Genomic DNA, 27,363 nt, shown 5'->3' with positions numbered 1-27,363 from the left:
CACTTGCTAGCCCAGCAGCCATGAGGTCCTGGTTCCATCTTTTCCCAGCAAGGAAGTGGAGCAGGCACTAGCCCCTCCAAAACGCCCTTTCTGCATCCTGTGCCTCCAGCTAATGGCTGCAAGTGTTGCCCTTAATTAGGACGCTGCTGATTGCCTTTAATTGCTGGTCACAGCTCAGCTCTGAGAGGGACAAGAGCTGGCTGTCAGCAAAGAAAAAAAGGACTTAGCTGGCCCTTGGTGAGGAAAAACATTCTGCAAGACTCGTGCCTGTTGGGAAAACAGGAGGAGAAACCAAACGACCTAAACCTCATACTGGACCCAACTTCAGGTCCCACCTGGCCTAATGAGTTCCTGGAGAGACCCACACAAATTGTCACCTTCTCTCTGTTTCCCTCTTGCAGAAAGTTTTCCCCTCATTAGGAAGCATCAGGCAACTTCTTCCTCTCCCAACCCCCTGCTATTACATGCTTAGTCATGTCTCCTCCTTGATTCCTATCAAAGAGAACAAATTTGCATGATTGTTTGTTGACAGCAAGACCTCTAATTGCATCATTTGGCTGCGGCTGCAGCTCTGATTTACACAGCCTGTTGCCATGAGTTGAAACAGTTCCCTACCAGAGATACACAAAGCTGTCCCCAAACAGCTAATGCTCCATTTGTCTTGTGGGAGAAATGAGGCTGCTTGAAGTGGGTGATGAGAAGCGTTGGGGCGAGTCGTTTCCCTCCTAAGAACTCGACCTACTTACTAGGCAATGGCTGGTGATGTAGCACCGTCAATTGAGCCTCAGACAGGAAGGTTTTGTGCTCTTGGTAGGACTTTTTTGGGTAGAAACCTGTCCATCCCCAACCCCTGCTGAAGCTCCCCATGGCTGTGGGTTCTCTGCAAGAGCAATAGTGCAGGCTTGCATCGTCCCCTGCGGGGTGCTGGATGTGGGACACCTGCTTTGCCCTTCCCTCCTGCAGCTCCTGGTTTTGGGGTGATAAGTGGAGGTGCCTTCTCCAGTGTATCTTGCAGAGCTGGGGGTAGCTGCAATGTCCTGCAAGGGGGAAAAGAGTGGCTCTTGCCCCACACCATGCTTCTGAGGCTGGACCAGAGCCAGAAGGCAAGCTGTCTTGGTGTGCTGCCAGGCTCACTTAGTAGCGTGGTATGTGCCCTTACAGCTGGAAATTCACCAGTCCTTTGGTCTCCAATGCCTGGAGAGTGCTACATCACCAAGGAAGGACAAACAACACAGCAAACACATTCCTCCAGCTGCCATGGAGCCAGGATGTTAGCTCTGGCCTCTGAGGGCAGACACCTAACATCTTCTGAACGCCCTGAGACCTCAGAAGAGACTCCCCAGACCTGCTGAGCAACCTGAGCTGAGATACCAGAGGGAAGAAAGAGTCCAAACCACCAAGGTGAAGGGCTGTGCAGAGCTTCCCCAGGGCAGGCAGGTGGTGTCTTGGTGCCACTTCACACAGCTCCAGCAATTTGTTAAAGGCAATTATTTGTCATGCCTTGCTGCCCTTCATGGTGACTGCCTTTTAATGAGGAAAAGGAGGTGACCACACTGTTGTCTCAAGCTGCTTCTGCTCAGGATTGCAGTGAAAGACCAAGCAAAATGCACCTGGTACAAGGTGTGGGCATGTAGAAGGGACAGAAACAGCTCAGGAAGGCTCTGCTAAGGTTCTAGTAAATAAAAATGTCCTTATAATTCCTCCTGGTGAAATTCCATGGTTTGTGGAATGAGGGGTGGCAGTGTCCATCATCTCTGGTTGTGGTGTGAGACAGAGGGGGTTCATCCTGCCCCACTCCTCCCAGCAACATCCACACTGCCACCACGCTGCTGCTGGCTCCACAGCCAGCTCTAATACCCAGCAATGCCCCAGCCCCATTTGGACCCAGTCCAGCGCCATGGGTCTGCCAGGAAGGCAAAGAGCCTTCTGTAGCCAGCCCTCACAGCACCAGGCAGGCAATTCCAAGTGCAGAACGAAGAGCAGCGAGGCTCAGTGGAGACAGGAGAGAAACCATCAGCTCACTTATTACCAGGGGCCAGAAAGAGCAGAACTCATGGCTCTAAAAGGTGACCAGAAAGTGGCAAAGCACTTCAGTATTTCCACTAAAGCAGGAGAGAGCTGGTCACACTCAGGAGCACCAACGGGAAATTACCTCGTGATCCCATCCCCCAAGGCGTGACAGGCTCCTGGAGGGACACAGTCGGGGCTTTTCCTCCCGAGCAAATAAATAAAACGTGATATTAAATGAAAACCACATCAAACTTGTTACAGAGAACAGAGAATATTGCTCATTTGCCGCTAAATTGCAGCCTATTCATTTCCTGCTAAGGAGGCTATTAAGCCCTGATGTATCGCGGGAGGAGCCTTCTGGAAGTGTCGCCACCATGCCGCGGGGGGAAAGGGTGCCTTGCCTTGTTTTGTTTTCCTCAGAGGTAATTCCAGGGTCACACCGATCCCCAGTATCACTGCCCTGCCCCTGCTGGGTGACACCTGGTGTGAATTCCGCCCCAGTGTTGATTTTTCCACGTGCAGAGCCTGCCAAGGACCTCGCTCAGCTGCAGAGCATTTTGCTGATTCTTCCTCTCCCCCAGCGCTTGGCCACGATTTATTTTGCTACAATCAATGCCGCAAGCCTTTCATGGCAGCAGAGGATTCTGCACTTAACAAAAAGCGAGGGGAAGCGAGGAGGAGTCAGGGCCTGTCGCACTCTCTTTGCCATTTCATCGCTGGCTGCCATCCCCAGGAGGTTGTTTGGCCTCCCGGTGCAGCCTGTGCCCAGCGCAGATCCCACGCGTACCCTACCGGCGCCGTTTCGCAGGGGCAGGTACTCACATGAGGGACCAGCCCAAGTAGATGGCAGTGCTGCCCCAGTACATGGGATTGTCCAGGACATTGAAGGGGAAGCTGGTCACTTTTGCATCCATCAAGATGCCGAAGTAATCTCCTGCAAAGCAAAGCAGAGTTGTCGGTTAGGCTCCGTGAAGCTGGGAGCTGGGAGGGGGCTTTGGCAGGCCGATGGCTGCCCTGTGTCACAGCCCTGCTAGGGGTGAGGAAGGAAGGTGAACCAGGTGGTTTCACTGCTGGTTTCCAGGCTGGGAAAACAGCAACCACCAAGAGGTTGGCTGTTTGCTCAGTGTCTCTCAGCTTTTCCCGGGATGGCTCTCTGCCCATGAGGAAGGTTTCTGCATTGCAATGAGGCTACAGCAGCCCAGACAGCTCGCCAGGTCCCGGGTGCTTGATTCTGGCTTTCTCATTTGAGAGCAGCCCACCTGATGCCACTGGATGAGGAAAGAAGCACACAGGATCAAACCCATTAAATGGGGAAACAAGCCCAGTGCCCTGTAATGGTGTTTCAAGATGTTATAATCAGGCCCTCCACCAGCAAATGCCCTCGTTCAGTGTCACCTCTACCTCCTGGGTCAGAGCATTCCTCAGCATTTCAGAAAATAGCAGCCCTGCCTACAAAAAGCTCAATTATCAGCATGGTGATGATGATGATGAGGAAAGATGATTGTCATCTCTAACCAGGAAAGCTTTCAGAACAGTCAGCAACCAACCAGCTTCCTATCTACCTTGGAGTAATCCTTCCACCCTCCTGAAAGGAGCCTGGAAAAGAAACGACAAGCAAGGAGATGTTGTGCAGCTTGTGAGTGGCATCTCAAGGGGGGAGAAAACGCTGGCATGCAGAGCTCTGACTTCTCTCGGTCTTACAAGTGAGACCACAAAGCCCAGCAAGGGCTAAGAGGGATCTGGGAGTACTGGTTGAGAGCCAGCTGTGTGCCCAGGTGGCATGGAAGACATATGGCATCTTGGTCTGGATCAGGAATAGTGTGGCCAGCAGGAGCAGGGATGGAATTCTGCCCTGTACTCAGCACTGGTGAGGCCTCACCTCAAGCACTGTGTGCAGCTCTGGGCCACTGACTTCAGGAAGGATCTTGAGGTGCTGGAGCAGGTCCAGAGGAGAGCAACCAGACCAGTGAGGGGGCTGGAGGGAAAGTCATATGAGGAAAGGCTGAGGGAGCTGGAGGTGTTCAACCTGGAGGAGACTTAGAGGGGACCTTATCACTCTCTACAACTACCTAAAAGGAAGTTGCAGTCAGGTGGGGGTGAGGCTCTTCCCCCAGGCAACCAGTGACTGGGCAAGTGGGCATAGTGTGAAGCTGCACCAGGGGAGGCTTAGGTTGGATGCTAGGAAGCACTTCCTCACAGAGAGGCTAATTAGGCACTGGGGTGGACTGCCCAGGGAGGTGGAGTTGCCATCCCCAGATGTCTTTAAGAACAGCTTGGATGTGGCACCTGGGGGCATGGTTTAGCTGATGTGGTGTTGATGGGTCCTAGGCTGGACTCAATGATCTCAGAGGTCTTTTTCAGCCTCAGTAATTCTGTGAGTCTGGTTTTGCTTCCATGTCCTCTGCCCAAGACCTGTGTCAGTAATAAGTGAGGAGCAGTGCTGGTCCATCAGCCCAAGGAGCTGCCACAGCCCTGGGTCATGTTGCCAGCTTTGCTGCCAGCACTTTCCCTACCCCTGGGCAAGTTCTCCTCCGTCCCTCCCGGTGCTATTGTGCACCGATCATGAGCTCAGGCTTTCTTATAGCCCAGAGGGTGGTGAGGATTAATGTATGGTGAGAAAGTGCTCAGAAATCCAGATAAAAGGCATTACAGGAGTGCAAGCCATTCAAGGTTATTATTATTACCTAGATGGTGGTGTAATTTCTTTGACCTCACTCGGTGCAAAAACATTTATTTCTGAGGATAAACAGCGCCTGCCCAATTAGACAATGCTTTGGGGCTTTAACTGCAGGCCTCTAAGTGAGATAATTGCTTGGTATTCATACTATATGTTCTCACAGTTACTTGGCAATGCATCTCTCAGATTGTTCCAGTAGAAAGAACACATCACCCCCTGCCACAGCCCATTTCTCTGCTTTCTTATGTGTCAGAATGCTTCATTATACCCTGCCCGCCCTCGCCTTTGGGCGGAACACCTCGCTCCCCCTGCCTGCACAAAGCCCTGGCTTCCTGGGGCTGCCAGGGGTTTAGCTGAGACTGGCACTGGTGGGGCCGTGGGACCCTTTGGGTGGGCTCCTGCAAGCTTGCAGGGGGGAGCAGGCTGTCCCCCAGGCCATGAGTTTTTCAGATGTAAACCCTGCCTCTGAAGCTGCACAATGAAATGAAGGTGACCACCAGAGATGACCTGCAGTGCTTTTATAGTCAGGCAGGTGCCAAGAGAAAGGACTCTGCTTTGGTTTGCACAGCACCATCCTGGGCATCTCCTGTGCCTGCTTGAAGCCCTCAAATCATAGAATTGTTAGGGTTGGAAGAGATCTCAAGGATCATCTAGTTCCCCCTGGGCAGGGACACCTCACACTACAGCAGGCTGCTCACAGCCACCTCCAGCCTGGCCTTAAAAAGCCTCCAGGGATGAGGTTTTTGAGAATCAGCTTCTTGTCATGCTGAGGGACTTTGGCATCTAATCTGGTTTATAATCAGCTCCTTGTCAGCCTAAGGGACTCTGGCATCTAATTTGGGTTATTTTTTGCTAGAGGTCAGTGCAACTATCTCACTGCACAGAGCAGACACTTTAGATGGCAGCAGTGAAAAGCCATTTGATGCACTCCACAAGCTCTCCCACAGCCCCTGAAACCTGACCTGGGGCTGAAGCATCACCTCTGCTTCCCTCTGGACAGCCACTGGCTTCACTATCACCCAGTGTCAGAGTTGGGTCAAATCAGGTTTGCTTGAAATCTTGGTCAGTGCTGGAAGGAGCAAACACAAGCCAGATGGGGTCAGACAGGCAGAGCTGCCCCTCCGTGCCCTCAGCCTCTGGGAAGCCAAGCCCTTGTTAGGAAATAGGACAAATGGCCAGTGCTGAACTGATCCCTGTGAGGGCAGGGTGTGGAGAGGGGATTGCTCTGCAGGGCAGAAGTCCACCTGGGCATGGAGCTGCCTCCAGCTGCTACTTACAGAGGCTGGGGTGGGTGCTGCTGTGCAGGAGGTTGGGGTTGTTGCAGGATCATGGAATTGTGACTCAGGTGGCTCCTGCTGCACTGCTGAAATGCGCTGTTAAAGAGAAATCTAATGGGCAGCCCTGGTGCAGGCTCCATCTCTTCCTAGTTCAGCCCTCACTGCTGCAGGAAAACCCAAAAGGGAAGTGTCAAATGGTGTGCTGAGAAGTTCAAGTGCTTGGGTGTCAGAGGCTGTCTCAAAGCTACTCCAGAGCTCATGTATTGACTGTGAGAAGAAGCTGGATGGTGTGCTAAGCCCCTTCTTGCCAAGGCAGCATTTCCCTTTGCTACCTGCAATCAGAAATGCTGTTGCTTCTGTGGGGCCCTGCTCCTTCTGCAGTACCAGCATGTCACTGAACCCTGCATGAAGGAGGATGCTGGGAATGCCACTTTCAGGTGAGTCCTGAGTAAGAGAACACCACATGTGAGATTCTCAGAGACCTGCTCCTTGTCTTCCCCCTTGCTGGGTAAGAAACCATGCTGAATAGCCTTCTCCATGGAGAGTTTGTTGACTTGGACTCAGAGGCTTGCAATGGAGCTGAGAATCCACCATCAGTCCAAGGATGGATGATGTTCTGCAGGGCTTCGGCAGGGCCATTCTTCTGTGGCACAGAGATCCCCACCCAGCCTGGCTGCACCAGAACATGGTCTTGGCTTCTCCTCACCCTGGCTAGCAGAAAGAGCTGGCTTCACTCCCTGCTGCTTCATCCAAGGCTTGGAGCCACAAAGCCTCAACTTGGTGGCAGGGAGAGCCTCCACCAGCAGAGAGGATGAAGAGAACTGCCTAGTATGGGCCACCAGTGCCTGTTTGTTCCCTGCCCTGGGAGACAGGGGAGCCAATGGCCACAGAGAGCAGAGGGGAGAGGGCCAGTCTCGCCGCTTACGCTGAGCCTGACTCACTTGTTTGTTTTTCCCCAGCGGTTCAAGTCCAGTGGATCCTCCTGGTCAGATGAATCAGGCTTTACGTAAACAGCCCCAGACCTGGCTGAACTTCAGGAGCATTCAAGCAGCTCTTGCTGGCAAGGTACTCCTGTGCCCAGCCTCCCTGGACATGACTCTGCAGGCACAGCACCACTCCTGGGCTCTGTGGGCGATTCTGGGGGATGCTGGAGCTGGGGGACAGAGGTGTAGCACAGGGCCAGGAGCAGGGTTACACAGCCGAGGGGTGAAGCCACACACTGAGGAGTGCTGAGCCCACTCTTCCTGGTGGCAGGATGTTGGCCAACTCAACACATTTCTTTGCAACTCCACTTGAAACCAGGAAGGTTTATTACCTCCCTCTCCTCTTCCTGGCAACACCACAGGAGCTAATTGAATTTGGTTTGTAAAGCACTTGCAAAAGCACAGCCTAAATGCAGTGTCAAAGCTGGGGCTGTGATTATTCCAGCCAGCAGGAGCTGCCCCTTTCCTCAGATATTTATTGTTCCTGTCTCTATTTTACTTTTATGAATTCCACACATACTGGCATGTTTTTAAAGTCAACAAGGCTAACGGAATTACTCTCTAAATGTGAAAGCAGGCACGATGGAAAATGCCTTCTGCCAGAAAGTGGCAGATAAAAGAATCTGTCAGCCAGTGGCAGGTTTATTACAGAGCAAACAAGATCCTGCCTCAGTGTGGGTGTCGAGGGTGGGGGCTCAGAGCAAGGCTGCTGGCTGGCTTGTGCCTGCTGTGCTGGTGCTGACCTGCTCGTGGGGTCTGCACTTGGGGTCCTTTCTGGACTGTCAGAGGATCCCCAGTCTGGACGCTGAAGGTGATGGGACTGGCAGCAATGAAAGCTCTGCACCACCTCCTCGGTGTGAGGTAACCACACGGTTACATCATGCTTTGGTGCAAAGCCAAGACCAAATCTAAGAGCCCTGAAGGCAAGGGCAAGGAAATTGTGACAGGACTTTGCCCTAGCAAAAGACCCCTGCAAGGATTAAAGTGCACTTAATGGTTAAGCTGTTGACTTTTTAAGTGCTTACCCAGGAATGTTCCGATGAATCCTAGCGCTAAGAAGCTGGAGATGACAAACAAGGACCCTACAGCCAAGATGGCCAAGCCTGAGTAATAGGCCCAGTGGCAGTCCAAGCCCTCCAGCTTTGGCTGGCTCTTCATGGCTTCTGTGAAGCTGTTGGAGAGACAACAGAGGCTGTCAAAAGCAAAGCAGCAACTCGTCACTGTAACACCACCCACCTTTCCCCGAGAGATGCGGAGCTTTGGCAGAGGATGCTGCTTCCCCCTTCCAGGGCTTCCTTTTTCCACCTGGACCTATTCAAACCTCCCAATAGGAGAAGCAAGGCACCGACCAAGGCTCCTGAGCTGGAGCAGCTTTTTCTGCTTGCAACCCTTGCTCTCTCCTGGAAATGCCAACCCCACTGAACTGCAGCATCCCAAGCCTTCACCTGGCTCACCAAAGCCCAGGTTTCACCGTGACCAGGAGCTGTGGGGAGAGGCAGCCCTGCAAAGGCTGGAGGCTGCGGTGCCTCAGCGCAGGACTCGCAGGCTTGGGAACAATCAGCTGGGTTACCTCATGCTCCCACCCCCGTTCCTCTCCATCAAAATATTTTGCAGCCTTCATGTGTTAGCCACGTGCCCAGGAGTGATTCATGGCTGAAGCCTGATGAGCAGGAGGAGGATTGGAACAGCAAAAGGAAAATACTAGAGTCATTTTCGAGTGTGAACACAGCTTCTCAGCTCCCAGCTTGCTCAGGCACTTCAGGTCTGACCTTCCAAACACATAGTTTGTGAGTGGAAAAACTGTGATCCCTCCCTTCAGCCCCTTGACCTTTGCCCAGAGAGGGGCTGGGCAGGCCCAGCAGCATCTCACATAGCTCTGGTACAAACGCATGACGAGGAGGGAGACAAGAGAGGGATTAAAACAATGCCCATTAATAACAGTGAGAGGAGATAGCAGACCTGCAGAGCTGTACAGTGTTTCTCCACATGTTGCTGACACATGAGGTAGGAAACTTGGAGCCTTTTTTTTTTGGTTTAATGAGCACCCTGGAGGCTGAAATTCAAGTGGAATAACAGCTCTCCATGCCTCCAGCCACAGCTGCTGGGCCAGCAGAGCTGCTTCTGCCTGTGCTTCTGGGCTCCTCAGCTGGAAAGTGCTGCCATGACATTACCTGCAGGGCTCAGGGTACAATCATAGAATTGTTAGGGTTGGAAGGGACCTCAAGGATTAGCCAGTTCCAAACCCCCTGCCATGGGCAGGGACACCTCACACCACAGCAGGTTGCTCACAGCCACATCCAGCCTGGCTGCAAAAACCTCCAGGGATGAGGCTTCCACCACCTCCCTGGGCAGCCTGTGCCAGTCTCTCACCAGCCTCATGGGGAACAACTTCTTCCTAACATCCAATCTGAATCTACCCATTTCTAGTTTTGCTCCATTCCCCCCAGTCCTATCCCTCCCTGACACCCTCAAAAGTCCCTCCCCAGCTTTCTTGTAGCCCCCTTCAGATCCTGGAAGGCCACAATTAGGTCTCCTCAGAGCCTTCTCTTCTCCAGACTGAGCAGCCCCAACTCCCTCAGTCTATCCTCATAGGAGAGGAGCTCCTCTTTGCTCATCCTCCTGGCCCTTCTCTGGATAGATTGGTCTTGCCAGTGCCCAGCTTCCCCAAGCACTGCAAATGCCTGACTTTCACTTTTTTTTTCCTGTTAGAATCATTTTGGTTGCAAAAGACCTTTAAGATCCAAGTCCAACCACTATCTAACTCTACATTGCCCAAATGAAAGCTGAGAGGTGTAGTCCTGCTTGCCTGGTCGATGGACAAGTGGCTTCAAGCACACCTTTCACAGGCTCAAACCCCAGATAGCCAGTAACATGCCCCAAGCCAAGCCCAGCATGGTATTTAAACCCTGTGGTTTAGGGACCTGGATGATGTATTTTGTTTTCCTTGGAGCTCATTCCTGCTAAGGTTTCTACTGTAGGGCAGTTTTTAGGATCATTCAATCCTCACTTTGGACTGGAGCAAGGAAACAAGACACAGAATAAAGGTAGCATGCTTGGGAGTGAGTGAGCTTTGCCCTCCACACTGGAAATCACCAGGAAATTCCCCTTCCCAGGAAGCCAACAGCAGGCAGCATGGCCCTGGGCAATGTAACTGCCCACAGCCCTCCTTCAGCACCCAGCACCGACCTGAGCTCCCCAGGATCACGCTGGTTTAGCTTAAAATCCTTCCTAGGGGGACACACAAATCTGGCTGCAACATGAAGCAGCAGAGCCCTTTGCATCATTTCCCTGGTATTTATTTTTAAATTAAACAAGTCTTCCCTATGAGGAATCCCAGAGCCACTGCGGGGGCTGGGAGGAAAGCAATCCTCCTGCATGGATATAGCTGTCTGCCTGAGCACTCCTGGCCTGGCCATGCTCTCAAAGGACACTGTGAGATCCCCAGGGATGCTCTGGGGGTACTTGCTCCTACAGAGGAGGATGCTAATGCCTTTTCACAGCTATGAGGGTTTGACTCTGCACCTGGCTGGGATCTCTCCACAGGGCACCAGCACCAAGAGGGGACATCACAGCAATCAAAAGCACTGCTGTTGATCCCTGGGGAAGCAGGGCTTGGAGAGTAGTACTGCACTGGCTCCTGCTTCAATCCCAACCTACAGTAAAGGCATCACAGAATAGTTTGGGTTGGAAGGGATCTAATGATGATCTAGTTCCAACCCCGCCTGCCCCAGGCAGGGTCACCTACTAGACCAGGCTGCTCAAAGGCCCATACGACCTGGCCCTGAATGCTTCCAGGGATGGGGCACCCCCTTTCTGGCCAGCTTGTTCCAGTGTTTCACCACCCTCACAGTGAAAACTTTCTTCTTAATGTCTAATCTACATCTCAGTCTGAAACCATTGCCCTTCATCCTGCCACCACACTCCCTGATGAAAAGTCCCTTCTATAGCCTCCCTTTGAGACTGCAACAAGGTGCCCCTGGAGCCCTTTCTTCTCCAGGCTGAACAACCCTAACAAAGATGGCAGAGCAAGGAGAGGTAGAGCAAGAGCAGTGCTCAGAGCCTGCCTCTTGTTCAAGACGAGCTGGATTCACGCTCTCTTACATCCTCAAGGCTCCTCCAGCCGATGCCAGTGACCTGACTTGGCCCTGGAGCACAAGAAGAACAGAAGTGGCTTCAAGAGCATGAGCTGGTTGACTGCAACTCAGCCTTGGAGGTTTTGCAAGCAGCACGTGACAAGGTTTGTTTTGGCAAGGCTGTCTCCCCTGCTCCAGCAGATCCCATCCCTCCTTGTCATGGTCGGCTAGGCCTGCATTAGTTATCCTCATCAGCACGTCTGCCTCGCTCCCCTGCTGCCTGGCTTAGCGCGGGAGAGGGAGGTGTTTGCAGGGAGATAATGGACTGCCTTTCCCTCTAGTAATGTTTTCTATCTTCCTAACCACACTCTCTATTTGCATTAAACATGATGCACACAGGAGTCTTCAGAATTGGTAAATAAACCTTTTAAGCATCTGGGATGCGGGGCCACGGCAGGCGGCACCGACTCCTCAATTACTGCGGCATCCACAATCGCTCCTCGGCGGCAGGGGAGCCTCACCCTCCCCAGCAAGGGGAGGACAAGGTGTTGGCCATCTCCCTTGCTAAGGGAGGGAACTGTGCAGCCAATCTGTCATGAAACCAGTCCCTTCCTCCATGTGTCTCTGAGTCACGTTTGGTACAGGATTTATTTCTGGCTGCACAACGAGGCAGCAGGCCCAGCTCCATACTCAAGAGGACACCAATTACAGCCACGCTTTGTCCCTCCCAGTACCTGGAAATGCTTTATGTGCTGAGTGGAGAGATTGCCATGGTGAAGAGCATCCCTCTTGCCAGTGCAGGGGAGGGGGGGGGCAGGCTGCGACCTACTTTAATCACCCAGCTGCTATCACGAGGATGGCTGCCAGTGGGGGGAAAGGGGAGACCTGGAAGGTGCCCCCAGATGTGGCCCATGGAAATTGGGAGAATGGGGCTTCCTCTCAATCTGCCCATGCTTGCCAGCATCAGGGATGACACCAGAGGTGCAAGTTCTTCATCCCAGCAAGGAAAAATCCAAATTCATCTGCTCTGGCCAAATTTGACTCATGGAATGCTTTGGGTTGGAAAGGAACCTTAATGGTCATCCAGTCTAACTCACCTGCAGCCAGCAGGGACATCTTCCACTAGAGCAGGCTGCTCAGAGCACACTCCAGTCTGACCTGGAATGTTTCCAGGGATGAAGCTTCTACCACTTCTCTGGGCAACCCAAGCCAGCATCTCACCACTCTCACCATAAAAATTGTCTTCCTTATCTAGTCTGAATCTCCTCTCTTTTAGTTCACCACATGAACTGGAAAACCACTCCAAGTGGAGCTAAAGCAGGGGATGGAGGTTTCACGCTGGGGGGCTCACACAAAAAGTCAGAACAAGGGAAGTGAGCTGCAGATCCTCTTGCTGGGATGTAGAGGGGACACGGGGCCAGGCTCACACAAACAGGCTCTGATTTATTCAGCCAGAGAATGGTGATTGCAACACAGGAAAAGTTATCAACCCACAGCCCCAAATACGTCCCCAAAGGCTGCATGGGGCATGAAGCAAACCTGGAAATACCGTGCTAGGAGAGAAAGAGAGCTTTTAAGGTCCCTGGGCCTCCCTGTGGCCCTCCAGGAACACATTTTGTAATCCCTTTCCTGCAAAGGAGGGCAAAGATCTCGTCTGACAAACTGGGTCACAGCTGGGAGCAGCCCAGCAGCACACCCATTGCCTGATCCCAAATATCAGCCTGGAAACTGGGGCTGGCAAATGCAATTGGGGCAGAATTGGGCCAAGGGCTGGCAGGCAGCGAGGGAGCAGCGGTGGTGCAGGCAGGCAGGGCTGGGGAGGCAGCAGGAGCCGCTGCAAGGTGCCAGTTCTCCAGGCAGGATGTCGGCCTGGCCCCTGTGCCTGAGGCATTTTGTTCCTCTCACTAAAAGGAGGCAACAGGGGTAAAAGCATTGGGCAGTGCCCAGCAGCAGTGCTGCAACAAAAGATCCTTGTTCACTGCAAACAAGCAGCCCCAACAACACTCAAATGGCCCTGCTGCTACCTCTGGCAATTGTTAGGCAGGTCATCATCCTCACAGCTTCTTTTTCCAGCAATGACTCTGCTTTTCTGCCACCACCACTGTGCATCTTATTTAGGTCACTTGGGGGCTGTGGCAGCTTCTCTCCTTCCTTTGCATCTCAGCCGCTCAGTTTCCTTATCTGGGTGCCCAGCAGCCTTGTTGGTGAAGGAGCAAGGTGCTGTTGGCTCGCTGGGGCTTCTCCCAGACAGCCATCAGAGATTACTGGCAGTGTGGTTTGGAGGGGACATCATCTCCAGGCCATGCTTGATTCCCATCAAACTTGGTCACTTCTGCACAGAAGGTTCTTGGATCGATGCTGTCTACATCCTGCTCGCTCACGGTACTCACAGCATTAGATAGTGGGGAGGGGAAAGCCAAGAGGCACTACCAGGCAGTGGCCACAGAATGGTAGGGGTTGGAAGAGACCTCTGGAGGCTGTCTAGTCCAACCCCTCTGCCAGAGCAAATTCACCCACAGCAGGCTGCACTGGACAGCATCCAGGCAGGTTTTGAATGACTCCAGAGATGGAGACTCCACCACCACATCCCTGCAGCCTGTCCATGTCTTGCTGAATGGCAGCACAACCTTCTGGGGTGTCAGCCTCCCCTCCCAGTTTTGTGTCATGAACAAACCTGCTGAGGAAACATTCTACTCCTTTTTCCAGGTCATAGATGAATGTGGTGAACAGGACTGGACCCAGGACTGACCCCTGGGGAACATCACTCGCTACAGACCTCATCCTCTGCACCACTGCCCAGAACCCTCTGACCTCTATCTTTCAGGCAGTTCTCAGTTCACCCCCACTGTCCATTCATATAAGCCACACTTCCTAAGCTTGCCCATGAGGAAGCTGCAGGAGACTGCTGAAAGCCTTGCTGAACAGCAGCCACTGCCCTCCTCTTATCTATCCATCCAGTCATGCCCTCACAGAAGGTATCAGATTAGTCAGACATGATTCCCCCTTTGTGAATCCATGTTAACTACTTCTGATAACCTTTATTTCCTCCATGTGCTTTGAGATGACACCCAGAACAAGTTGACAAACAGCCCCTGCCCTGTGCAAAATCACATCCCAGGCTTGATTCATTTTCCTGGAAGCATCAGCTCCAAGCAAGAAGCCCATCCATGCAGGAAGCAATATCCAGTGGGTGGCATCAAGAAGGACTTTGTGCCAGCTAGCAGTGAGGTACCCAATGAGCACATTGCCAGAGGCACTGCAGGGCTCTCTCCCACTTGAGGCTGTGGATGTTGCAAGACCCTTCCATCTGCCAACCCCCCCCATTCAGGGTGTGCATGTGAGTGCTGCTTCGACAGCTCAAACGCTCAGCAGGGTGGCCAGAAGACAGCCTGCATTCACCAGCCATGGCCCCTGCCACTGCCTTCCACTCACAGTCACTGCTCCTCTCAGTGCTGTCTTCCCCTGGCCCTCCACAGCTTGTGCTGCATCCCATTTCTTCTGCTCTCCAATGGCCATCATGCTGCACCCAACAGCCACAAAAAGCTGGGTGGGAAGCTCAGCAGCTCCCTGCATACAAAGCCACCTGCACAGGCCTGCCCTGAGGTGGGGAGTTTGCCAGGGTATGAAAAAGGCTGGGAGGCAGCACCAGCAGCTAATCAGGGAGCTAATGCAGGGAAAGATATCAACAACATGATAAGGCAGGAGAGAGCAAGGCTGGATCTCAGTCTGGAGGACAGTGAAGGTTGTCACGTCCCACGTCACACAGATAAGTCAGAACCCACTGGGGTAGTGCAGGCAGTGAGGATGGTTCAAAAGTTCAGGAATTGTTTTCACAGATAAGAGCCTTGGTGATGGAAGTTTCCCCACTTCTTTGCAGTAGGAGCACCACTGTAATGAAAATAATCATTGCACAGAAGCAATTAAGGATGCTTGTCTTGTGCAGTTGACTAAGCAGGTCCCCCCTGGTCACAGGTCACTCTGGATTGCTTCTCAGAAGCAAGCCAAGGCTAATAATGAAGCTCAGAGCTGGGAAGCACCTAATTGCTTAATTGAGCACAAGGCATTTCTCCTCTTACACCCTTTGGAGCACAGCTTGCATGAAATCATCACAGTGCTGAACAGGGGACAGGACCATGGCAGAGATCCCAGTGCTGAACTGAGGGCTGGACCACAGCAGAGACCACAGCAATGAACTGAGGGCTGACCAAGCAGAGACTCCAGTGCTTAACTGGGGACAGGACCACAGCAGAGGCCCTGGTCCTGAACTGGGGACAGGACCACTACCCCCCTTCCCCAAGCAGTTCCTGCTCCCTCTACACTGTCCTCCACCCTGCCTAAAGAGCTCCAGCTCCACCACTACCATTTCTGCACCCATCCCAGAGCCTGGGGCTGCCAAGATACCACACAGAGGAGCTCAGCCCCAGGAAGGAAGCCCAGCCAGCACCCGTGGAGGGTATTGGAGTAGTCATCAATCATGGCCCTAACAACCGGGGGGCCACCAGGCCCCCCGGCCTTTGTAGTCACCACCACCATCACCCAGTGTGCTCCAGGGGCACTCACCAGCAATGAGAGGAGGATCCTCCAGCCCAGATGGGCTCAGCTTAGGGCTGGTGCCGTTCCTGGTGGGGATTAAATAGGGGACTGGGTGGGGAGGGCCAAGTGACCACACCTGGGGTGGGAGGAGACTCCAACAGAGCCCAGGTGCTCTGGGTTTGAGGGGAAGCAGGGGCAAAATGGGGTGGGTGGGGTGGGAAAGGGGCAGATCTGGTGGGAAAGGAGGGGATTTAACAATAACTTTCTTTTCCATAGATCTCTCATAATGCACAACTGCAGGTCATGGTTTGCTTTGCCTCCATGCAGAAAGAGCCAACCCACCAATGCTTCATAGAACAAAGCACAATGGTGGCTATCAGAGTGAAGCCTTTCCATCAGTATCACTTTGCTTGGTGGGAAGACCTGTGCTTTGCAGATCAAGATTAGAAGCTTTAACAACAACAACAACAACAACACATTCTCCAAAAGTAAATTTTCTCCCTGCATACCTGCAGAAAACAGGATGATGAAAGGACTGCAGTATGTGCCCTCTGAGGAGAGGCTGAGAGCCCTGGGGCTTTTTAGTCTGGAGAAGAGAAGGCTGAGAGGGGATTTAATGACTGTTTATAACTATCTGAGGGCTGGGGGTCAGGAGGGAGCGGACAGGGACAGGCTCTGCTCAGCTGCACCCTGGGATAGGACAAGGGGCAATGGATATAAACTCCAGCACAGGAGGTTCCACCTCAATGTGAGGAGGAACTTCTTCACTGTGAGGGTCACAGAGCCCTGGAACAGGCTGCCCAGAGAGGTTGTGGAGTCTCCTGTTCTGGAGACTTTCAAGACCCTTCTGGATGTGTTCCTGTGTGACCTGTGCTGGATTCTATGGTCCTGCTCTGGCAGGAGGGGTTGGACTCAAAGATCTTCAGAGGTTCCTTCCAACCCCTAACATCCTGTGATCCTATGAGCCTATGACCACAGCAGAGACCCTAGTGCTGAACTGGAGACAGAACCATGGCAGAGACTTCAGCATTGAACTGGAGACAGGACCACAGCAGAGATCCTGATACTGAACTGGGGATAGCATCACAGCAGAAAGCCCAGAGCTGAAGTGGGGAGAGGACCAGGGCAGAGACGATGGTGCTGAACTGCGGACAGGATCACGGAGAAGAGCCCTGCGTGGGACAGGCAATGAAGCAGCCAAGCAGCTCAGCTCCCAGGTGCTTTCAGCCCTGTTGCCAACCCACTCACAAAGTTCCTGTCTGCTCTGCCCTCCCCTCCGCCCCCAGCTCGCAGCCTTTCACAAATCCAGTTGCAGAAAGGAAGCAGGCTCTTACAAACAAAAGAGACATCCCGTGGGCTTCAATTGCTCCCTGGCAGCCCCCACCCACAGAAAAAGTCCCCAGAGCACACAGAGAGGAGTTTTGAAGGATGGATTACAGCACTGGGGGTGGAGGGCCCCCCCGAGGCAGCCTTTTTGCTCTCTCTCAGCAGCCAGCAGGCTCTGCACAAGCAGCCTGGACCGCCGAGGCGCGTGGCACAGCTTGTGCTCTGCTGGCTGCACTGCCTGCACGGGGCCCAGGAGTGCAGAGCCTGCTTCCACCCCTCTGCTGAGTACAAGTGACTCAGAAAACAGAACAGAGGGAGAAGGGAAATAGCAAGAGTGGGTGAGGTGTGTCCCTCCTGGCAGCTCTGAGGTCATGAAGTCCATCCAGCAACCTACCACCACCATGGCCATCAAACTATGTCCCTAAGTGCCATGGCCACACATTTCTTGAACACCTCCTGGGATGGTAACTCCACCACCTCCCCAGGCAGCCTGTTCCAATGCCTGACCACTCTTCCATTAAAGAACTTTTTCCTACTATCCAATATTCCTTCTATCCACTCTATGATGGCAGTGAGATGGCAGTGCCAGCATTGTATGACTCATGAAGCAGCATGACCCAACCATGTTAAAACTCATGAGCAAAATAAACTTCTCACTGCAATTATCTGAAATGGCCTTGGCCCATCAGATGGGCTGGCAAGTGTAGCAGGCTGGTATCTCATCCAAGCTCTGCCTGGGGCGAGCTGACCCATCTTCTAGAGCCTTTCCTCCAAAATCAAGATCCAGTTAGGCTTTTTTCCACCCCCTGGGTCGACCTTGTGCTTTCCTCAGCCTGACTTGTGGGCTGCACAGGCAGAGCCAGCCCACAAGCTTCACAGCACTCACAGACTCATAACACAGAGCAGAGCCAGCATGGGCAGAGATGGCAGCCCTGGTATGGCACAGAGAGGTCTGCAGGCGAACGTAGTGCTGGGGCAGAAGAGTCCTCTCTGGCTCTCCCAGCAGTTCCCCATCTGTGCCTTGCTGTGACCCAGCGAGCCATGCTGACCCAGGAGCCAGCAGGACCACTGGGAACAGAGAGTGTCCTGCCATCAGCTGTGTTTTCAATTAAAGGCAGGCTCAAGGCTTTGCACTGCTTCCCAGACAACACTTGTGCAAGAGACCAGCCGAGACATTTCCCAGCCTGTCGCGTCGCTGAGCCATCGGCGGAGCACACACCTGCCCCCTGCGCCGCCTGCACTCAACTACAGCCCCATTCACTGCGTGCCTGCTTCCAGCTTCTGCAAGAAGCAAGTAGCCAGGGCAAACGCAGAAGGGCAGGGGCAGGCCGTGGTGTCACTTCCAGGAAGGCAAAGCTCTTAAATACATGTGCAAATTCCAACCTGAGATCTCTTCGCCTGGGAAATTACCCAAAGCACTAAACAAGCCATTAGCTCTGACCCTGCCATAATTGAATCTGGGAATTCAGTAAGAGACTCTGTCTCTCCTAACGACGTGGAAGATAAAACCTAGCAGATTGTGGATAAATGGCTGGCATTGAGGAAATCTTCTGCAGTAAAGCTCTCTGCTGCACTCAGAACGGCCAAGGACGTATTCCCATGGTGTGCAGAGCATCAGTCATACAATACTCTTAGCTAGTGCAGGTGGTATTTAAAGAGATTGCAGATAAGAGTTTCAAGAGACTGCTTGCTAAGTGCACAGATAATCCTGCTCTTCTGCACAGGAAACTGCAGCTCCTTAAAAGCAGGTTTAATTTTGTTTATGATTTTTCTGAGAAAATTAAAGGACCTGGCAGTTACACATGATCCATCCTGTGCAGAGAGCCCTCCTGTCACCTGGGATGCTGGGGAAGCTGCCCTCAGAGAGCAGAGGGAGGAAACCTGAAACCTGCCACACTCAACAGCTCTTGACGCTGAAGGTTTTGGTCCCGTTGCTGCATCCCTTCATCTGTGTTATAAGCCATGGAGTAAACTTGCTGCTGGCTGAAGGCATCCAAGCATGTAAATGGAACATGCTGGGGCTGGATAGAATCATGAAATCATTAAGGTTAGAAAAGACCTCTAAGACCATCAAGTCCCACCACAGAATCATAGAGCTATAAAATGGTTTGGGTGGCAGTCAGCAGGGCCATCTGCAACTAGATCAGGTTGCTCAGAGCCTTGTTGAGCCTCACCTTGAATAGCTTCATGGATGGGGCCTCAGCTACCCCCCAGGGCAACCTATTCCAGTGTACCATCACCCTCATAGTAAAGAACTTGGTCCTAACATCCAAATTAAATCCACTCTTCTCTCATTTCAAACCACTGCCCCTTGTCCTATCACTGCAGGCCTTTGCAAACAGTCCCTCTGCAGCCTTCTTGTAGGTCCCCTTCAGGTACCGGCAGGCTGCTATTAGGTCTCTCTAGAGCCTTCTCTTCTCCAGGCTGAACACCCCCAGCTCCCTCAGCCTGTCCTCACAGCAGAGGTGCTCCAGCCCCCTGATCACTTTTGTCGCCTTCCTCTAAACTCTCTTCATCAGGTCCATGTCCTTCCTGTGGTGAGGGCTCCAAAGCTGGAGGCAGTACTCCAGACAAGGTCTTACCAGGGCCCAGTGGCAGAATCACCTCTGTCCTCCTGCTGGCCATCATCAACCCTCAACCCAATGCAGCCACGACCACTTCCCCGTGTCCTGAAGTGCCACATCTACATGGCTCCTGAACACCTCCAGCACTGAAGAGCAAACATCCCTCATCCCCCCACACAGGGACACTTCTTTGCAGCACCACACAGCAGCAGGGTCAGCTCCTTACCAATGGCTCCGCACGCAGTTAAGCAGCAGGATGACGATGCCCAGGCAGTAGCAGGCAGCGTGCGCAGAGCCGAAGAGTCGGCTGAGCGCTCGTGTCTTGTGCTCCCATCTGGCTACCTGGAGAGACAACAGAGAACAAAATGGGTGGTTGGAGGTGCCTGGGCACATGCTACCCACCCTAGCAGTGTGAATCCCACAGCCTTGGCCCCCACAATGGCTTTGTGTGAGAGGAAAGTGGATGCCGCTGATGGGACGTGGTCCCTCGCTACAAGAAGGACATCGAGGTGCTGGAGCCTGTCCAAAGAAGAGCAACAAAGATAGTGAAGGATCTAGAGAACAAGTCCAGTGAGGAGTGCCTGAGGGAACTGGGGTTGTTCAATGTGGAGATAAGGAGGGTGAGGGGTGACCTGCTCACTCTCTACAACTGCCAGAAAGGAGGTTGGAGCCAGGTGGGGGTCAGTCTCTTCTCCCAAGGAACAAGCTTTAGGACAAGAGGAAATGGCTTCAAGTTGTGCCAGAGGAGATTTAGGTTGGCCATAAGAAAGAATTTCTTCCCTGGAAGGGTTCTCAAGGCTTGGCACAGGCTGCCCAGGGCAGTGGTGAAGTCCCCATCACTGGAGGGCTTTAAAAGCCATGTAGATGTGGTGCTGACAGACAGGGTTTAGTGGTGACCTAGCAGCGCTGGGTTTAAGGTTAGACTCAATGGTCTTAAAGGACTCCTCCAACCCAAACAACTCTATGATTCTGTGGCTTAAATGAAGCCTGGGGATGACAGCTCCTTGTCCTACTCATGCCAGCCCCTGCTAGTGTTTTCATCAGGTGTATCCTTGCATACCAGGCCAGCCAACATCACTGTAGCACAGGCTCATGGCAAAAAACACCCCACACATCAATTGGGTTGGACAACAAGGCTGAGATCATTGCTAAGGCTGTCCCCAGGCAACCAAAGCCAACAGACCCCTGCTGTGGAACACTGTATTGCTCTCCTGGAAGGAGACCAGATCCAAATACAGGATGGACCACAGGGACACTCAGTTCTCATTATTCAGCTCTGTCATCTCCTGAATCCAGCCTGAGGGATCACATTTGGCAGGAACAGCTCTTCCCTGTGCACATCCAGGAAAGTTCACAAGCCCTCCCCCAAGCTCCTCTCAGACATGACCTGCCAGCTTGGCCAAGAGAATTGCTTCCTCTTGTACAGGTTGAAGGATCTGGCCTTCGTTAGCACTCAGCCCCAGCAGTCATTAAGGGCTCATCTGCACTCCCCATCCATCCCCACATGGCTGTCTCAGTACAACCCAGCCAACGCCTCAGTGACAGCACAGGACTCGCACAGACGCAAGCAGCATCCCCAGGGAGCCATCAGCATCAAGAGGCTTTTCTCTGGCTGCCATTTGAAGCTCCACGTCCTGTGGAAGCTGGTAGGCCCCTGCACAAAACAGCTTGCAGCTGAGATGTCCCCTCAGGTGTCCCCTCAGGTGTCCCCTCAGGTGTCCCCTCGCCCTAGAAGGTTGCTGCATGCTGACAGATGCTGCTGCTCCCCAAATCCACAGCACCTGATCCACCCAACTCACCAAATCCAGGACCCTCACTCCCAAGCTGATGCAAACCATAGAACAGTTAGGATTGGGAAAGGCCTTTGAGATCATCAAGTCCCTACAGCTGCTCTGTTTTTCTACCTTCCCCATGCCCCTCAAAAAGCTGTGGCTGCATTTATTGCCTCTTTCAGGCCCCACTTTCAGGCACCACACCTGGAGTTTGGATCAGACCCTGAACTCCAGCCGAGCAGAGGACACATGGGCAATGAAGCAGGAGGCTGGGAGTCAGCAGAACCTCTCAGCACCAATTTGCTTCTCAGACACGGCTGGCACTTCATTAGCTTCAGATGCACTTCACTCCCTCGCACGGAGCCTGGGCAGCTTTCAGGGGGCACCTGCAACCCAGCTATTCATCTGCTCCCAATGCATCTGCTAATTTATTGGCTCTGACTGAGCAGAGGAAGGCAGCTCTGCAGGTCCCCCTGTCCTCCCAGGCTGCTGCAGAAGCACAAAGTGCTGCTGGTGGAGGGGGACCGCAGCCTTCAGGAGGGGAGAACGATGAGAAACCTCTGATAAGCAGGGTACTGATTTCACATGCTGAGAGCTGATTCAATTAGTTATGCAATGATTGCTCTGAAATTACAAATCCACTCATGACAGAGAGAGCTGCTTCACTGCCTTTTCCTGGCTGGTATAAATAGTTTGTATTCTAAATTGAATTTAAAACACCGTGCGTCACGCTGCTGCTAAAATGGGAGCTGCTGTTCGAGTGCTGAGAGAGCGGAAAACGGCATACAGGCTGAGCTCCCACCTTGGGGAAGTCAAAAAGAAGTGACCATACAGGTGACTGAGCCCCAGATGGAAAAATGCAGCCACGTGCCAGTTGTCTGCACCAACTTCTTCATTCCCTGGAGATGATTCCGGCGGCGCTTGCACGGATGGCAGCCCCGGGCTCGCCTCGAGAGCCTCGCAAAGCGTCTCGGCCGGTAGCAGGGATGAAGCTAAAAGAGAAGGCAGCACTGCCAGGATCAGAGAGGAGAGCTCCCTGTGCCATTGGGAGCCAGCAAGGCGGCCTCATAATTACCCTCACCTTCAGAAAGGTCCACCTGGGCAGCCAGGGAGCGCAGCAAGGCGGAGGGATGAGTCGGGATTGACTCCCAGCATAGCCCAGCTCATGCTGCATCATGTTGCTGCTGACTCCCTGGCTGGGACCGAGATGCCAACTTTTATTTAGCTGTCAGAGCCTTCAGATGGGATCCTGGGCTCCGTGTGGAGTCCACAGGGGGCTCATGCCGAGGAAAGCGGAGCAGGAGGCTGCGTGGGGCTGGAAGCAGAGGCGCTCGCCAGGCCCTGCGGCAGTATTTCAGCAACAATTAATTTGTTCCCATTCTGGTTCTATTCCTTGAACAACTAATTAGTTCTGGCTGGGTTCTAATTTTCTAATTTTAGTCATTTCTAGCTAATATTAGCTCCCTCCCGACCTGTGGCTACACAGCTGCTTTGATGGTTCCATCAAACCATGAACCGAGGTGTAGTTATTATTTACTGCACGATGGGTGTGAGATACTTCCAGCACCCTCCTCGGCCACATGCAGGACGCAGCAGGGCTGAGACCAGGGGGCTGCAGCCATTCCCAGGGTGCTGCTTGCCCTCCCGCTTCTAGCTGGCACTATGCTGCCCGTGGGTGAGCACAGCACCGAGGACAAGAGCCCCACACCATGGCTGTGCGTCCTGGCGAGGGAGGGAAGGGAGATTTCGTATGTTCCTGCCAACCCCTGAAGTTGGGAAGAGAGTTTATACAAAGCTTTCTGACTTCCCCAAGGGTCACAGCAATCTGAGGCTTCTTTTCCAAAGCTCCCAGCCCTCTGCTTTCACTTCAGGATACTTAGGGAGGGCTGTAAGTAAATTTGTTAACGTTTCCCCCAGTGCTCCTGATGGAAATAACTCAATGGGCGGATGTGGCTGCAAAGCCAGTGAGTGCTCTTGGGTCCCATGTTCTGCCTCTGGCAGGCCATTTCAGCACTCATCAAGGGCTGATGTTCCCAGGGATCACCTCCTCCTCCTCCTCTATGTAAATTCAGGGCTAATTTCTATGTACCAAGACCCAGCCACCTCCCCTCCCACCTGAGCCAGCACATAAACCCGAGAGCAGCCCCCCAGACCCCCCCTGCCTGCCCTGATGCAAAGTGGAAATGCTCCAGGTTTTCATTTTGCTGTGTCTGGGGGGCAGGCAAACCACTCCCAGCCACCTCCAGGAGGGCCACAAAGAAGCATTTGAAAATCAATTTCATCCCCATGAACCTGTCTCTGCAGCTGATCAATGGGAGATGCTCTTTGCAGCTCTGGGTGCGTGGCAGACCATTGCCTCTCATTAATATTTAGTATTTGTTTCAAGGAAATTGATTCTCTCTGTCTGCCATCCAGGGAAGCTGGCTTTTGAGCATGCTGTATTTGAATTTGCTCAACCCCAGCTCTGAGATAGAGACTTTGTGAGGTCTCACATAACTCCATTTCCACATCTGGCTTGCCCCAGAGATGGGGAATGAAAGCAGACAGCACAAAGGCTCGGCTCGGAGAGATGTTTTGCATCTGGATGCTAATCAGCTGGTCCATGTCCTCACATCTCCCCATCCTATCTGAACAAGACCATATGGGCACCAGCAAATTTAGCTTGGTGGTGAGGCTGGGATGGATCAGCAGTTCCCTTCAACCCAAGGGACACTGAGGCACTGGGGGACTGAGTGGCTGCTTTCCAGCTCTGGCCCTGGAGATGTTCAAGATCAGACTTGATGTGGCCCTGGGCAGCCTGATTTAGCTGTAAGTATCCTTTGCTTACTGCAGGGGTTTGGACAAGATGACCTTTGAGGGTCCCTTCCAGCCCAATGCAACCTGTGAATCTGTGAGATGCTCTGCCCACTTCTGGGGATGCTCTTGCCCTGCCCAAATGGTTGGCATAAAAATGTTTGGTGCCCAAGTTTGGGCTGTAGAAAAGGTGACAGTGAGTAGGATGTGCTACCTGCACCACACCTGTCTCAGTATTTGCCACAGTGAAGGACTGCCTCATCATGTGGGATCTAAGAAAGAGCTCACCGAGGGATCCAAAAGTCATGAGTTCCATGAAAAGGCCAGAGGAAGAACAACCACTTCCTGGAGAACACTTGCACATCAGTCCCAAGAGGGTGCACATGTTTAGGCTGAGCCCTGGATGCACAAACGATTCAGCTCAAACTCTAAAAAGCCTTCAGACAAAAGCAACCTGAGCAAAGTCTTTAACCTTCTCCCTCAGCTTGCTGTCGCCCTGGCCAGCTGTGGGGCAACGTCCTCCTGAGGGTGCTGGTGCAGGAGAAGCCCTGACTCTGGACTTGAGGGGCTCCATGTGGCCATCTCCTATCCCAGATGTTACCCACATAGCCTGTAACACAATGAAAGGGCAGGAAACCTGGTGCTACTCTTATTTCACCCACATGGACCAGAGGCACCGACCTGGGAAACGGCGGAAAGGAGAATCCATTTTTCCTTTCTGATTCCCTGGAATGCTTCATTCAACAACATTCCCTGCTCTCTGCCTCTGCTTGGATGCTGGAAAACAACCTTGCATTCAGCTATCACATTTATCCAAAAGACAGGGGAGGCACAAGACAACCCCTGAGCATCCACCTGTGGTGCTCCTGGGAGTGAGCAGGGTAGCAGAGCCGAAGGAGAGCTGAAGCAGAGCCGAAGCAGAGCCAAGACAGAGGCAGGCTGCAGTGTAAATGCACATCCACAGCCTGTCTGTGAGTGCTGAGGCTGGCTGACCTTTGCTGAGTGCCAGAGGAGCCAGCCTTTCTGGCTGCCCCAAGTGACCATGGAGGAAATGAGTGTGGCCTGACCTTATCCCTCCTAACGAAGCGTGCTCCAGCCCTTCTGCAGCCAGCAGATGGTTTATTGCCAACGTGCTGGGAGGGAAGAGCCAACAGCGCTGGGTGAACGCTGTGGTCAGGCTGAAAGCTCCAGTCTGGGCTCCTGAGGCCACTCAAGGCAAACACCTGAGTGCTTCTGCCACTCCTAGGTGATAAAAATTCTGCTTTTTTAGGAGACTGCAAACCTCAGGAGACACAGGAGGGGAAGCTGCAGGGCTGGTACCACACACAGCAGCCCCGAGGGGTGTGTGTGGGGGCAGCTCTTGTAGCATGAAGCCCTTGACACAGGCTGGCATGTGCCCATGTGCAGCCTCGTCTGAGGCAGCAGCTCTCTGTGTGCCCCCCTCAGCACCAGGCACGGGCACAGCCTTTCCAAAGGCATGTGCAGGAAACGCTCCAGGGACCAGCGTGCCACTGGCAGCAGGAACACGATTAGCAGGAGCTCTGGGCAGCCAAGGTAGGAGAAAAAGAACAGAACAAACCACGGTTTAATTTGTACAAGCTGGTAATTATAGTTGCTATCTGTCTGAAATCTCTATTGAGTTTATTTAAATATGTTCTCCGTGAAGGCCATTCAGACAGGAATTATCAAGGTGTTGCAGCAGAGGAGATAATGCCATGCAGTTTTCAACAGATCAAGGGCTGATTAGGAGGAATTAATTAGCTGCTTAAACAGTCCTTGACTCGCTGCAGCAATTAGCCATCACCTCCCTGCAGTCACGTTCCCAGTGCAGCAGTGGTGCTGGGGATACAAAGCACCCATCAGCAGGACTGCCTTCCCCGTGCTGCTGCTGAGCACTGGGTCAGCCTCAAGTGGGCACATGGTCCTGGGAAGGTGCCCTAAAGCCACCAAGGTTTAGGCCATGGCTGGGGCTTGGCAGCTGGGCAGTGATGCACTGGTGTGTGGTGACTCCCTTGGATTCAGTCTGGTGCCTGGCTGGTACTGCTGCATTTGCCATGGCTCCCAACACGAGGATGTCTTCCCTCTTCCAGCCTTTAGCAGGACAGTCCTTTGTGCATCCATCATGACTTACATGCTCTGAGATACCAGTTCTCAGCTGTGCTCCACCACCAGAGCCAACTGACCCTCCACAAACCTTAATCTCAGCACCACCCGGGCTTCCCAATGCCCCCATCCAACACAGCCTGCCAGCTGCAGTCCCTCCACCTCACAGCACTCCTCAGAGCCCCCTGCAGCTCACCACTGTCCTTCCCAGTGCAGCCCATGGAGCAAGACCAAACTGCAGAGTGCAGCTGAGGTGGACACTGGCTCTAGGACTGGCTGGGAGCAGGTGGCACAGAGCAAACACTAAACCCTGGAAAGCCATCACTGCCGAGCTGTGAGCCTGCAGGCTCAGCTGTCCCCAGCAGGACACTATCCAGAGGCAGGAGGAGAAGCCAGCACTCAGTACAGCCATATAATCCTGGAATCGTTTTGGTTCAAAGAGACCTTGAAGATCATCAAGGCCAACCATTAACCCAGCACTGCCAGGTCACCTATGACCCTCAGCACCACATCTACACGGCTTTGAAACCCCTTCAGGGATGGGGACTCCATCACTGCCCTCAGCAGCCTGTGCCAGGGCTTGACAACCCTTTCAGGGAAGAAATTGTTCCTCATGTCCAATCCAAACCTCCTCTGGCACAACCTGAAGCCATTTCCCTTACCCTGTCATCACTTGTTCCTTGGGAGAAGAGACCAACCCACCACCTGACTCCAGCCTCCTTCCAGGGAGTTGTAGGGAGTGACAAGGTCTCCCCTGAGCCTCCTTTACTCCAGGCTGAACAATCCCAGTTCCCTCAGCCCCTCCTCACAAGATTTGTGCTCAAGACCCTTCACCAGCTTCATTGCCCTCCTTCAGACACGCTTCAAACCACCTTCTGTCCCTCCTGCCAGCAGAGCACCCCAGGGCAGATGGTCACAGGCTGCCAGCTCCTGCCAGCACCCTGATGGGCTCCACTTTGTTTAATTGCTTCCTGCCTGCACTGGGCAGAGCTCTGGACTTCCCAATTCAGAGGCCGAGTGATTTCTCTGACGGCTTCTCAACTCGCAGGCACTCAATTACTGAGAGCCCTGAGATGGTAATGAAGCCCGAAAGCTTTTTAGCAAATGATTAAAGCCCTGTGAAGTTCTCCCCACTAAGTACTGGAGCAGCAGCTCCCAGTTCATGCAATTAAAACACTGAAGCAATATTAGAAGAGACAGGCACAGTCTTAATGGTTTCATGTGAGCTGTAAGGCAACCCAGGCTGGAGACT

At 53.0% G+C, this 27,363-nt stretch overlaps 1 protein-coding gene across 3 annotated transcripts in view; it reads right to left on the bottom strand.

The window, feature by feature from the left end:
• PEMT (phosphatidylethanolamine N-methyltransferase) overlaps positions 1–27,363 on the bottom strand; it is a 51,277-nt gene that overhangs the window by 4,676 nt on the left and 19,238 nt on the right. For all 3 annotated transcript variants that reach the window (XM_068146573.1, XM_068146572.1, XM_068146571.1), the window contains exons 3-5: positions 19,670–19,785; positions 7,973–8,118; positions 2,833–2,944 (exon numbers count right to left, since the gene is read on the bottom strand). In XM_068146573.1, coding sequence (XP_068002674.1) covers positions 2,833–2,944; positions 7,973–8,118; positions 19,670–19,785 — 374 coding nt within the window. The remainder of the gene's footprint in view (positions 1–2,832; positions 2,945–7,972; positions 8,119–19,669; positions 19,786–27,363) is intronic.

Source organism: Melanerpes formicivorus, unplaced genomic scaffold (assembly GCF_026170545.1).
Source record: "Melanerpes formicivorus ecotype bairdi unplaced genomic scaffold, bMelFor1.0.p_v2 SCAF_14, whole genome shotgun sequence".
NCBI lineage: Eukaryota > Metazoa > Chordata > Aves > Piciformes > Picidae > Melanerpes > Melanerpes formicivorus.
Note: the sequence above shows the minus strand (reverse complement) of the source record. Positions and strands in the feature narration are given on the sequence as shown.